The sequence below is a fragment of the Hyalella azteca genome, unplaced genomic scaffold (assembly GCF_000764305.2).
Source record: "Hyalella azteca isolate HAZT.00-mixed unplaced genomic scaffold, Hazt_2.0.2 contig8814, whole genome shotgun sequence".
NCBI lineage: Eukaryota > Metazoa > Arthropoda > Malacostraca > Amphipoda > Hyalellidae > Hyalella > Hyalella azteca.
The window spans coordinates 87,184-101,619 of NW_025938899.1; the positions used below are offsets into that span (position 1 = coordinate 87,184).

The 14,436-nt window shown below is 40.0% G+C and overlaps 1 protein-coding gene across 1 annotated transcript in view; it reads left to right on the forward strand.

The window, feature by feature from the left end:
• LOC108680616 (AF4/FMR2 family member lilli) overlaps positions 1 to 14,436 on the forward strand; it is a 53,850-nt gene that overhangs the window by 33,563 nt on the left and 5,851 nt on the right. The window contains exons 2-3 of the mRNA XM_047881767.1: positions 8,147 to 8,207; positions 12,260 to 13,824. Coding sequence (XP_047737723.1) covers positions 12,489 to 13,824 — 1,336 coding nt within the window. The 5' untranslated portion in view covers positions 8,147 to 8,207; positions 12,260 to 12,488. The remainder of the gene's footprint in view (positions 1 to 8,146; positions 8,208 to 12,259; positions 13,825 to 14,436) is intronic.

A 14,436-nucleotide genomic window follows, 5' to 3' on the forward strand; every position in this document is an offset into this window, starting at 1 on the left:
CCTCGCTGTTCGGGATGCCAGTGGGGCGACCTCGTATACGCGCTTTGCCAAGTCGCGTACGTGGCATATTGCGGATAATTCACTTCACCTGGGCCCATACTTTCAAAAAAAGTTAAGAGATCGTAAGTTCATCAGCCAATCATTGACGGCCTTTCAAGCAAAATCCACCAATCATAGACAAGAAAATAGAGCGTAAGTACTTACGTTCACTTAGCCAGTTTTTAAAGTATGGCCCCTGGCCCCATTGCGCCTCCACTTCCTCGTGAGGCGCGCGTGACTAACATCAACCACACCGGGCAATACGTTCTCGAGGGTTTCACTGCGATATAAGCAAGCTTTAAAGGGAACTTCGATTAGTTGTATTTTATTACATACTTTTTATTTCTTTTACTTCTTCTTTAGCGCATTTTCTCATTTATGAAAAAATGCACTATTGTGCTCGCCATGTCTGTCTGTCCGTCCGTCCGTCTGTCCGTCCGTCTGTCCGTCCGTCTGTCTGTCCGTCCGTCTGTCCGTCCGTCTGTCCGTCCGTCTGTCTGTCCGTCCGTCTGTCCGTCCGTGACTTCATGTTTTCGTCGACGAGAAAATGCGCTCTGTCACTCACTGCAGTGAGTTATGAGTTATATTTTTTTCTGTATGCATAGTTCTGAGCTGCTAATATCGTCGCGGCCCCGACGGTTTTAGAACCTTCATGTTTCGCCATTTCCACTTCCTCGAGAGGCGCGCGTGACTAACATCAACCACGCCGGGCAATACATTCTCAAGGGTTTCTCTGCGATAGAAGCAGTTCAAAATACAACTTCGATTAGTTGTATTTTATTACTTACTTTTTATTTCTTCTACTTCTTTTTTTCTAAGGTTTCACTGCGGTCTAAGGCTCTAAGCAAGCTTTAAAGGGAACTTCGATTAGTTGTATTTTATTACTTACTTATTATTTCTCCTACTTCTTCTTTTCAAAGGTTTCACTGTGGTCTAAGCAAGCTTTATAATGAACTTCGATTAGTTGTATTATATTACTTACCTACTTTTTATTTCTTTTATGTCTTCTTATTTTTTTTTCTTTATTTCTTTAGGCTAAGTTCTGAGCTGCAAATATCGTCGCGGCCTCGACGGTTTTAGAACCTTCATGTTTCGCCATTTCCTAGTCTCGCTGAATTGTCCAGTCATGTTTTATTATCGCAGATTTGCTATCAAAGATGCATCAAGATTCCTGTAGCGGTGCTGGCGTTATCACATTAATATTTTCGTCTGTTGATCAATGCAGCCTTGAATATGGATTCTGACTATATTTAAATAGTCATTAATTTCATTGCGTGATTGATTGAAGCTTACATACTTTGTTCCTTGTGATGTGTAAATTTCAGCTTCAATGTCAAATTTTCACCCTTGTAACAAATTAGTTGATACGTATTGGCAAAACTTCGGTTATTAATCGAAGAGTTGGCCTGCTACTCTGTTCAATTTAACGATTCGTTGAATGTAGCATGTGTGCAAATAATTATGTCGACATTTATGTTTGTTACAATCCGTAAGTATAGCCGAATGAGTAACGAGTCAGCAAGGTCACTTCTTTTAGACATTGTTGGCACTTCTTGTGGCCGAGTTTCAAACGAAGCTAAAAGATAATAATGTAGAAATCTCTTAAAATGGCCGCAACAAAGAACAGGCTGTTGGCCTTATAATCGCGTGGTCTTTATTAATACAATGCATGTTTAACTTTACAGTATAACCTAAGCATGTGAATATTGTAGTATGTGTTTCTCCAAGAAGTGTTTGGCTGTATTCCCAGGCAGCTGATAATAAAGTATTAAAGGAATCCAGTGGCTCGGTTGCTTCCCTGAACTATTAACCATTCTTAAGCTCCTCGTATTTACATTTTACGACTGCATTTGATAACAATTGCTGCGTTAGGCACTGAAGTTAAGATGGCTGTCGACACAACATTATCACGACGTACGCGTTTCCAACGACCCTTATCAGTGCGGTATCAGTAATACCCAAGCACTATTGCTCTCACCCCTGCAGCGAACTTGTATCACTGACTTGGATGTCACTGATAAGCGCCCTTTACGGTACTCTTCTACTTGTTTTAGGCGTACTATTTAATGTAACGCGTTGAAACCTTTAAAGCAACCAATTTTGAATAAAAATTCTACCGTGGTGCTGTGATCTTTTAGTGGTAATTCAGTAATAGCCTAAAGAGTTATGGTCAAATGTGAATGTGAACATAAAATGTGAAATGGGTCCGTTCCTCCTGTCTTTTGAGTTAAGATCATTTATTTATATAGTAGAAATTTGTCATGGTTCTTCCTACTTCTAAAAGTACCGCATTTTTTATTATATTTTTAGTTTTAGGATGGTATTTTGAGTCGATGAAGAACGGCATCAATTGATTCTTCGCACAGCATTACAAAAATTTGATGAACGAGGTCGACCGTTCTATTTACTGGCGTCCTTACTGGAATTATCCAATGTTTGAGAATAATGTCAGAAGTTCTCGGGAAGTCCTTTTTTCATGTTGGCGACTGTTTTTCAGCGGATAAAACGCTCGCTAAAGTATACAAAAGTCCACAAATATTTCTCGGCCTGTTTACACTGGCCTGTAGTTACACAAGCTGCTAATTTTGCATGAGCCTCTTTGCACTGTATACGTTTGAGATCTTCCATTCGCTGGTGATGAATAATTTTACATACTATCAATTTTTTAACAGTCGATGCAATCGGACTCGCACATGCTCTCTATTCTACTATCATCTACTGAGATCTTTTCGGTCTCGCTTATCTACTAGAACGAAGTTGACCATAGGTGGCAACACGATCTCGGTAGTCATGATACGAGCATGTGTCTATTTCGATGGTTGTTTTCTAGGATTTAGAAGCTTTCCCCGACATCGGTATAGCTTGCTAGTGTGCGTTTCTCATATTGCTGGTATGAGCGCTTCATTCACTGTAATGGTGAGTCAGTCACACATCAGTATAGTAATGGTGAGCGCGTCAGTCACACATCAGTCTAGTAATGGTGAGCGCATCAGTCACTATAATGGTGAGTCAGTCACACATCAGTCTAGTAATGGTGAGCGCATCAGTCACTATAATGGTGAGTCAGTCACACATCAGTCTAGTAATGGTGAGCGCATCAGTCACTATAATGGTGAGTCAGTCACACATCAGTCTAGTAATGGTGAGCGCATCAGTCACTGTAATGGTGAGTCAGTCACACATCAGTCTAGTAATGGTGAGCGCATCAGTCACTGTAATGGTGAGTCAGTCACACATCAGTCTAGTAATGGTGAGCGCATCAGTCACTATACACTGGTAGCCCGACCACCTAACTGATGTCAGCAGTAGCGGTAAGAACTATCGCCCCAGTTTGAAACGGTGACACCATGCGCATGCCTGACAAATGTAGCCGTAAACAACTGTCTAGAAACTGTAACTTGCTGCAATAATGGCTGTTGTTAACTTAAATTTACTTGTGTCGCTACTCGCTAGAACTGAAGTTGCGTGGATTTTTAGCGCATTTTCTCATTTATGGAAAAAATGCACTATTGTGCTCGCCATGTCCGTCTGTCTGTCTGTCTGTCCGGCGTCCGTCCGTGACCTCAAGTTTTAGTCGACGAGAAAATGCGCTCTCTGTCACTCACTGCAGTAAGTACTGAGTTATATTTTTATTTTTCATTTATACACTGGGTTGTGTAGAGCAGTCCTTGCACGTGGAACCTCAATGACCGCACATCTGTGGCACCCTAAAACATAGTAATGCTGAACATGTGTGGCGTGCAGCTGTATTGCGTATATTAACACTTGTTGTTATGAAGACAATTCTCATAATTGTGGTGATTTGGTTACAAGAAAAATCATGGACAGATATTTTTCATTGTAAATCCTTATAAAATGGTTTTGGGTTTCCACTAAACTGCCTCACACACAAGCATCCACGGCATTTTATAATAACCAACGGCGGTTATTTTCTATGCCGAAAAGATTTTTTTATTCTGAGCGCTATTTATGGGCAAAAATTATGAATCTATGAGAAGTGTATTTCCCATACATTTGATGAATGTTAGAGGGCAGTGAATGTCCTTCAACCTTTTAAAAACATGTATGCTTTAATCGATTTTAAATAATGCGTCAGTATTCATCGAAAATCTCGTCTATATAAGCAACATGTTCAGACAAATGCATTGTTGAGAACGCCATTGTCTCGTTGAGAATGAAAGGCCTGCATACAGCTGTCGATGCTCTATCATTATGCATCTAAAGCGCTGCAGACAACACAGTCAATCTGTTTGTCTGGTAAATATTTGGTGGGATTTTAATTCTTGATTATCATGCATGTGAAGATAATGGGTTTAATTCGGCAGGAGCCTTTCTTATGTGCAAGTGTGACTGAGGACTAGAGCATTCTTTTTATTAACAATCCTATTTGTTTTTTTTTTCAATGAGTGGAACAAAATTTCTTGCTGGTGCCGGGAGATCTAAAAGCAGGTTACTAAATGACATTTTAATGAAATGCAATGTTTCGAATATACAATAGGTATACATTATACATTATTATATATACCTTCACTATATAGTGAAGGTTTCGCAACGCTTGAAATTGAACTTTTGGAAATTACAGCAGTACAAATCAAGGGTATTGTTGATACAGTTTGAAATCTAAGCTTAGAAATTACTCTAACAATAATTTCAGTGTCCGGACGAATCCCTTAATTATATATTAAAGAATTGAAGATAATTGAGCATGTTGCCTTCTCAGTAATGTATTGCGCTATCAAATGCAAGTTTGAAATTATTGACATTGTTCTTTTTGCTTTAAAAAGTAACAAAAAATTAAACTCGGCCATAAAGATTCATGCGCAGTCTATTTGAAGTTAAAATCTTGTCAGTCACTTGCAGGACCGCCTGTGTGTTAAATGCTGTGTTAACAAGTGTGTTAAATGCACAAACCTGTGAATGTGTTTGTCATTGTACACCTAAGCCTGGATACAGGCTGAGCTGCTACCTAAACGCTTAAGTCGCCACCCGAGGCACGTGGCGCAACTCGATCCAGTCTTAAAGCTCAGAGTTCATGTCACAGATATACCCTATCAAAATTTAGAGTCGCCCCAGCTTCTGGTAATACAAATCAGAAGCTGCCGCGTCTGCAAATTTTCACTGGCCCTAACAAAATTTAGAGTCGCCCCAGCTTCTGGTAATACAAATCAGAAGCTGCCGCGTCCGTAAATTTGCACTGGGTATAGATCCTGAAATCAAATTAAGCCTGTCTCGGGGTCAACAGGCGCATGTAATACCAGGTAATTTTCTGTACAGTGTAGTGAGTGTTGAACGTTATAGGTCTTAGAAGAGCTCGTTACTTTTTCTGCACCAGTCCTACAAAAATTGATGCATGGTACAAAATTGTTCAGTGGTGTATAACCAGTCGCAGTGCATTTCCGTAGGCTTCAGAATTCCATCAAATACGTATATGCATGAAGATACCCCGACATGCCTATATTATTACATGGTAACACGAAAATTGAATCTTTATATCAAACTATTCTTACACATTTGAAAACTAAAATTGGTTTTTATATCGTATTGAACGTGTAGTAAGTTGAGAATTCTACTGGAAATAGGGTAAATTACTGCTCGAGTGAGTGAATTCTCTACTGTATCATAGAATTTAAATTTTATTTTCACAGATAATTATTTAAATTCAAGAACAAAAGAGTTATACGTGTGATTGCAGTGTGCAAGAGTTAAACGTTGATCAAGTCGATCAAATTCGGTTTGAGTGGTCTTGCAAATAAGATGACACTCATAATTCAGGATAATAGTTCCTTAGAAGGCCTGATTGAACGAGCAAGAATGGCCTGTTCTTTATTATTGGAGTTCATTATGCACCGATACAGTTAGGTTGATTTAGATACGGCAAGTGACATTGAACTGTTATTTAATAATAATAACAGAAGCATTAATTCCAGGTTTTATGCCAAGACGCTAAGTCTATGGCTCGCTTGATGGATTGCTAATTTATTAATAGAGAATTTCAGTGTCTCGGGCCTGGAAGTGAATAACTCAAGCTTGGTTGTGTACAATCACTGCGAGTTATTGAGAATCACTTAACTTGCACTGTTGGCAGCCGCTGCATGAATTTGGTAGTGTTGGCGTAATATCTTAGCTCAGTTTTCTTTGCCTATAAAATTATGTCACTTTCACTCCGTGTTCATTACTGAAGTAAATACAAAGTATTGGCCTCGGTAGGTGTAAGTAGCAAGGTCGACACTTTATAAGTATTCGAAACGATCAGTGTAACCTCTTTACATGGAAACGATTTACTGTATTTGTATACCCAGTCACATTTTGACCTTTGCTTAATCGATATGGAAGCTTTTTTCCAAAAATTTGGCTACAAATAAAAACCTAAGTTCCATGTTCAGTTTCTGTTAGCGATCGAATTATTTCCTTTCCAAGGTTAGTAGGGCTGGGGGCCAAGATCGCACGAATCCTGCCTAATTTGTGTGATTCACGCGTCGTGCTTGTGCGGATCATCAAGGATTGCCTATAGGCAGGAAGCAGTGGACATAGCCCTATATTACCTCGCCCATTCAATCCTTCAGTAGAGGAGAGGTGCCTGTACTAAACACTGAAGGAATCACTCATCGTGCTTGTGCTGATCATCAAGGATTGCTAGGCAGGAAGCAGTGGACATAGTCCTATATTACCACATTCAATCCTTCAGTAGAGGAGAGGTCTGTACTAAACACTGAAGGAATCACTCATCGTGCTTGTGCGGATCATCAAGGATTGCTTGGTAGGAAGCAGTGGACTTAGCCCTATTACCACGCCCATTCAATCCTTCAGTAGAGGAGAGGTCTTGGCAGGATTGCTAGGCAGGAAGCAGTGGACATAGTAGCCCTATATTACCACACCCATTCAATCCTTCAGTAGAGGAGAGGTCTAGGCAGGATTGCTAGGCAGGAAGGAGTGGACATAGCCCTATATTACCACACCCATTCAATCCTTCAGTAAGAGAGGTGTCTGTACTCCACACTGAAGGAACTCCACGAGGCGGAGAGGGGCGAGAGGTTTTGGTGCAGCCAGGTGGTGTGGTTTGCCTTGAGCTCAGACGGTGGTGTCGCTCGTGCTGAGAGCAAAGAGAGGATGTGTAGGGAGGAGAGGTGGGGTAGGGGAACTGCCTGATAACACAAAGAGAGAAGCATAGAGAGCAAGTGGGAGGAGCTGCTGACTTGCGGTTACACGCTATTTGGCTTGTTTCCGATAAGCTCATAATAAATGACCTTTAAGCCTTAGATGTCGTAGTTGATTTTATTCCTGCATACCAAGGATTATTAAGCGTTATTGGAAGAAGTTTGTATTGTTTATGAGTTTGATACGGATGCGAAAGTACAAACAATTTACAGAAAAATCCCGAAGCTTTACATTGAACAGTTTTGATACTGGAATAACCACGCTGCTTGCTTGTATTTTTAACGGCTATGCTTAAAGAATCATTGTTTAGTGAAGGCATCTGCGCTTCTCCTGGATGGTCGCCGGCTCTCAAGTTATCATCAGTGATGGAGTACGCGTGTCATATTTCTACTTGGATTTTATCTGGGCTACACCATTGGAAAGAATACTGCAAAAAACATGTCTCTATATCGACTTATCTTGCAATTTCTAAAAACCTTCATCGTTTGAATAGTTTAATTTCGAACAAGCGATTGGGATCGGTAGTGTTTATATATTTCTTAAAATTAGTTTCAAATTTTGGATGACTCAATAGTGCTAATTGGCAGGTGTTTGCGTCCCCACATTACTAGAGTTTAGTGAAGTGTTACCACGGGAGTCCTGCAGGGCAGCACGTGGCGTCGCGGATGGGGGCTCAGAAGATTATAAATACGTGTCTTTGGTATTATCACCTTATGCCCATTCAAATATGTTAATATAACTCGGGTGTTCAAACAAATTTGTATGGTCTGCGTTTTATCGATTGATGCGTATTGTTTCATTATAATAAAATTATGTGCGTCATGATTACAAAATGCCAGTGCTTCATTGTACATTATTATGAGCGTAGGAGTAGCGCTGATTAAATTGTAATATTTTTGACGTTTTCCCGTGGCTCTTAATGTATTAATATCATGTTTTTTTCTTGTTCCAGGGAGTTAGCTCCAGAAGATCAGCCGGGAGCAGTAAGAGGTCCCTCATTATACTCGGTTCAGGTGAGACTAGAATTACTCCTGTATTGGTTTATCTCGCATAATGTTAGGGAAATGATGTGTAAGAGACATGAAGCGAAGCTCAGGGCAAACTCTAATGTGGTCTACTCACACGATGTTAGGGAAATGATGTGTATAGGCATGAAGCGAAGCTCTAGATAGGCAAAATTAAATGTACCCTTTGAGAAATCATCAAAAGCTAGTTAACTCTGCGTACTAATTCGGGCAAACTTTACTAACTGGACTTGGAAAAGCGCTAGCCTGCTTGAGCTTATTTATGACCGGGTAAAGGAAATGGTTGTTGTCTCGTGGGAAGGAAAGCATAACCGGCGATTTTTGTTATTCTGTTGTTACCCAGAATTAGTTCTACGTCAAATAAACGACTGGAACATCGAAGGTTTCTTCACTTTTTTTATGTATTGTTAATCTTGGCTTTTTTTTTACGAAATTCGGGCGCAAAATAGCTTTGATATTTGACTACTGGATAGACGAGATATATTTAGTCAACGGTAGCTCTGGCGTGGTTTCTTTCAATAAGCCTTGCTATCTTTTTTTAGGTAATTATCATATCTAGATAGGACAATATTATCTGAACTTTTTTTATGAATTAAGATTTGGCACATTCACAGCCTAATTTACTGTACTTAGGACATTCAATGTACGATTTTTCAAAAATCATTCGTTATATATTTATCAAATTTTATGGAGACGCACATTTTGATGTAAATGATCATTATCATTGTAATAAATTCATTCAAGTCTCGCTGTGTGCTAGCAAAACGCGAATTTTAAAATAAAGCAGCCGGTAATTTCAACTTGAAGCAGCCGGTAATTTCAACTTAATGCAGCCGGTAATTTCAACTTAGAGCAGCCGGTAATTTCAACTTGAAGCAGCCGGTAATTTTAACTTAATGCAGCCGGTAATTTCAACTTGAAGCAGCCGTTAATTTCAACTTGAATCAGCCGTTAATTTCAACTTAATGCAGCCGGTAATTTCAACTTGAAGCAGCCGGTAATTTTAACTTGAAGCAGCCGGTAATTTCAACTTGAAGCAGCCGGTAATTTCAACTTGAAGCAGCCGTTAATTTCACCTTGAAGCAGCCGATAATTTCAACTTGAAGCAGCCGGTAATTTCAACTTAATGCAGCCGATAGACTTTTCTACAGCTCATATGTACGAGTTGATACTTTCAGTTGAGGCTTCGAACTGAGTAACGAATCAAGATAGGCCTACGGCTGGTGCGACTCATCTCCATATATCTTACGATCTTTGAACTGTGATATTCGTTTTTCTTTTAATGTTAGATTTCCTACGCTCTCATTTTGATCCTCCTCCTCTTCATACTCTTGTTTTGTCGTTGCTTTTGCTTGTTTCTGTTAGTCGGAGGTATTTTGTACCACAATTCTTTTGTTTCTAACAGGCATTGCTAACCTCGTAGCTGAGAAATACCCTACTCTACTATTTGGTTATTAGTATAGGTTGGCAGAATTTCTTCCTTTCAAGCAGGTTTCATTGAAGACCAGAGAATTTGTTTTATTCGCAATTTCTTATTAGCTTTTTCAATATATCGAACAATATTTTTGATTTGCCAGTTCAAACTAAAAATATTGTTCGATATATTGAAAAAACTAATGAGAAAATTGCGAATAAAACAAATTCTCTGGTCTTCAATGAAACCTATTTTGTTATTGTACATGATTTTCTGGAAAGGTATCAACGTTTCTTCTCCGGCATCAACGTTTTCATTATGTTCCCAAGACAAGCTTAACCTCGTGATAGAAGATGATAAAAGTATAAAAGCAACACTATCCATGGGGAACTTGTACGTACGTTGATGTAGTTCTTTGAATATTATATTTTTTTTAGAAGTAAATAAACATGATGGTCAACTGATCCGTCTGGCATTAAAACCTTTCTTTATTCTTTTTCGTTTTCTACTGAATTTTTTAAAAGTTAAATCCCAATCATCGCTATTCTTGCATCCTCGTAACTAGGAAATGAATAAATAATCTTCTTCCTTTAAAATCTTCTTTATGCGTTCCAAAAACTTCACACCAGACCTCATGCGTTTCTTCAGATTATGTAATAATCGAAATGTCATTTATTTTCGCGCCTTCGTCATTTGTTATGTGGATTGTCAGAAAGCATGGCAAGTTTTTTTTTACGGTCACTTGAGGCTCCAGAACGAATGCAGGCCTAACGTGAACCAAACATTTGCTTCCATGCGCAGTCTCCTTTGCGCTTTAGCGGTGTGTGGCTGTTCCGTTGTGCTTGCTCCTATCAAGTGGTTTTGATAAGCAAACAGTACGTTTATTCTGTTACTGAACAATCCTTCGGTGCTAACAGGTAGGCTCGTGAGTAAATTTGTTTAATTAATCTTGTTTATTGAAATATTTTGTTTTCAATACTTGTCACGTGTTTTCTATACCGCTTGTAATCTGGTTCATTCAGGGTCACATTATCTCTGACGGATGTTTCATGCGTAATCATTCCAAGGTCGTTTTCATGTCGTCAATGGATGGCACGTTATTGAAGATGTTTATGACAATAGAACATTCAATTTACAAGGGATGATGGGATCGGCTGGTGCCTTGAACAGATGATATAAATTTTAGTTATATTGCCTTATAAGTATTGTTTAATTTGCCGGTCACGCTGTGCTATTTTCGCCCCTAACTTTCGAATTTTACGAATTCAATAATGATTGTTGAAAAACAAGATATCGCATAATACTCACTACATTAAAATCCAGATATGTATAGTGCAAAGCTACTCATGAATGTAATGTACATTTTCAGTAATCGTTCGTCAACTCGTTAATGTACTGTGAAAGTACACGTGCTAGACTTCTCCTTGAGTAGCGGATTGACTTCTGGGATCTGCTGTTCATTTCAATTTTTACCATAATGTTTATCGTACTTTTGAACGATGAAATAGATCTATTCTTTCTCGTTAGATTCCTAGCTCTACATCTCATGGCTCTTTTTATCGCCACGTTTCACTGTTTCTTGATCCAAGTTTGTGTTGTTTTATTTCATTTATTTTTCAATTCAAGCTAATATTCTTAGATCCGGGATTCTGTTATCCCAATGATCACGGGAAAAGTCGTAATATTTTTGTTTATAACAGCCTTATNCCCCCCCCCCATCTCTCATTGCCTCCAATTTCTTATTTCACCCGGCTTATCTGTGGTTCTTTCGGATCGCATGCACACCCTCTACTTTATTCTTAAGTTTCACTCTCTCTCTGTCCCACTCGCTCTCTTCGTCAGTCTTTCTCTTTTCTTTCGTCAGTCTTTCTCTTTTCTTTCGTCAGTCTTTCTCTTTTCTTTCGTCAGTCTTTCTCTTTCTCCGCTCCTAACTTTTCTCGTTGGCTCATGCCGTTAGCGATTCAATGCTTAAATCGAGTTTCGTCATATTGTGTCGTCTTAAAATTGATGTTTAACGATGTTATTATAAGCTCATGGTCGATGGCGTAGTGCTTACTTATATGAATATAAATAACGATCTGCATTCGCTCTCAGACGACTCATGTCCATTAAAAAGTTCAATAATTCTGTCATTTGGCATCAACTTCTTCAAATATCAGTACAGATTACAGTTGAAGTTTTTGAAACTGTTGAGGTAATTTACTTGAGCTATACAGAATGAACTTTTGTACTCGTAACTCAACTGACGTGGGCGCTTGTGTAAACGAAGCTCCAGGTGTTCTTTATGAAGTTACTGACTGTATGACCTTCATGCATTTTATCTGTGTAAAATATGAAGTAATTTTCGAAGTTTCTTGAAAATTTTTACTATATTTTTAACTGTCAAATTTTTCATAATGTATGTGCATTGATTCTCATGCTAACACTGTAATTTTGTATTTGGCCTTGAAAATTTTTCAATTTCAGACTTCAGAATAACATGCAATGCAAGTTTTATCTCCCTAAATTTATTGAGAATAAGCTGGAGCTCCCAATTTCATAGAAAAACTCTGAGTTTTATTGTGTCTACTCATTAACAGAATCGTTTGAAATTCAAAATTATTAATGATAAATGTTTTTTTTACAGATCTGTCTCTTCGGATACGCCGAGCACCTTTCTACGAGTGCACGTGTTGATGTTTAGGTTAGAAACCTGTGAAGCCACACGAACTATTTGGTTTGAACGAAATAACTCGTTCTGCTAAAGAGAAAACCTACTTTTCGATGTGCGTTTGCATCAGTCAGTGACTGATCTTCGAACCGTGACAGATTCTTGTCTCGAACCACGAGACTTCGGTTCACATGAAATTGATGTGATGCGAGTGCACGAATCTCTTAGTAATGAAGTAATTTCCATACATACAACGTCAGGAATGGATTCAAACAGCAAAAGACTTGCTGAACCAAGCGGTGCGTCTATGAGAAACGACAACATGGCTTACCGCAACGGCGGAGCGCCTGTGGCTCATCACCTTCAGATGAGAGGAGGACCGAGACCGACGATGGGTCACCCTGGCCCAGCCATCCACCGGCCAAATCAGAATAGCAGGTTCCCCTCAGCAACTCAGTACCCCAGGCCTCCTTTCGGTGGTGGAGGTGGTGATATACATCGGGTTCCGTACGGATCTCATATGCCACCAAATGCAAACTCGCGTCGTCCATACCCTGAACCTGTTAAGGAAGATGATCACCTACAGCCTGGGGCGAAAGCCAGCGACGCCATGGTCCAGGAGCGTCGTGAGAAACTAAGGCAAGAGCGAGAACAAGAAACCAAACGTCTGGAGGCCCTGCAGGCAAGTGAACTAGACATTTATCATACTGGTCTAGATGCATTCTTGATGGGGCCTCAGAAAAGCTATGAACACCCCATGAAGGAAATGCACGAGGTGATGAAAGATTTGTACTTGGATAAAGCTCCTCCGTCTGTCCGGCCTCCTTCTCGGCCATCCTCTCCGACATCTCCGGCCGATCCTCCTCCGGTTATGATCAATAACAACGTTGGTCATCAACAACACAGACCGCCCCCGTACAACAAGTTTCCTCGGGCTGAAATACCGCCACCAAGAACTTCAAAGATGCCAGAAGAAAAAGTTATGAACTTACCTAACCCTAAGCACAGAACTGAAATTAATTCTAATTCTGAACCTAGAAACTGCGTCCAGTCAAGTTCAGAGCCTAGAAACAAAGGACTGCAGCAGAAGCCGCTTCGTGATTCTAATTCATTCTCTAGTAGTCGTCTGAAGCCCGATCAGCTCACGGCTGCGGCAGAGAGAGCTGCTCGTGCTGCCGCAGCTGCTGCTCAAGAAGTTTCTCCTGTACGACCCGCGCTCTCTAGCGCTTCTTCTGATGCTGCCCACGTGTCCGGAATGACTCTGATGGCGGCTCCATCGCGCGTGTCCAAACGCCCCAAGATCCCTATGCCCACTCCTGACGAAATAATCTCATCGACACTCATACCCAACACATTCATCAGCCCAATCAAGCAGAACCTGCTGGTGGACTCGATGGACTATACCCTTTCGGGTGGCATCTCTCCTCTGAGGGACATCATGCGACCAGCTCCGCACATCCCTCCGCCTCCCGTCAGCGCGTCGGACGGGTCTCACCTCGACACGCATAGCGGCCCGGTGTCGATCGTACCTAGAAGTCAAGGTAAATGTTAGCTTTTATTCCATGTGTAATTGATCCCTTTTAATTCTTCGTACAAATTTCATGGTTAACCTAGCTCTTTTTTTCTTTGCATGCAGCTATGCTAATTTGTATATGCAACGTGCTGACTAATTATGCAGATTGTTTTGAGTTAACTAATCGAGTGAAGTTGTTATTAAAGCGTACAATTTCATAATCTTTTACCACAAAGCATACACCACTTTTTAATAATGAAATGTCAATCACTGGGATGATTGGCATTAAATTGGTAAATTTTGTTTACATTTCCCACTCTTCCGTCTCCTCTACGTTAGTGTATCCTAAAAACTTTCTACTCAGTATAGAAAACATTTACTTTCGCGCGCAGTTAGCCTTGCATTGCGCGCGCGGAAGTGAAGCTTGACTGTTTTCCCCCACCTCTCGTTTGAACGCCATTGAGCGGAAGTGATGTCACGAGTAGGAAAAAACTAAGTTCTTCCCGTTCATAAAAGTTGTTGTTTTCAAATCATTTAGTTAAAACATTGAAAAATGACGCGTAATGAATAGTTTTTGGAGCGAAGGCGGAGCGTAGCATCTTCATTGATCAGCTGGTTACCATAACAACTCGCCCCTCTG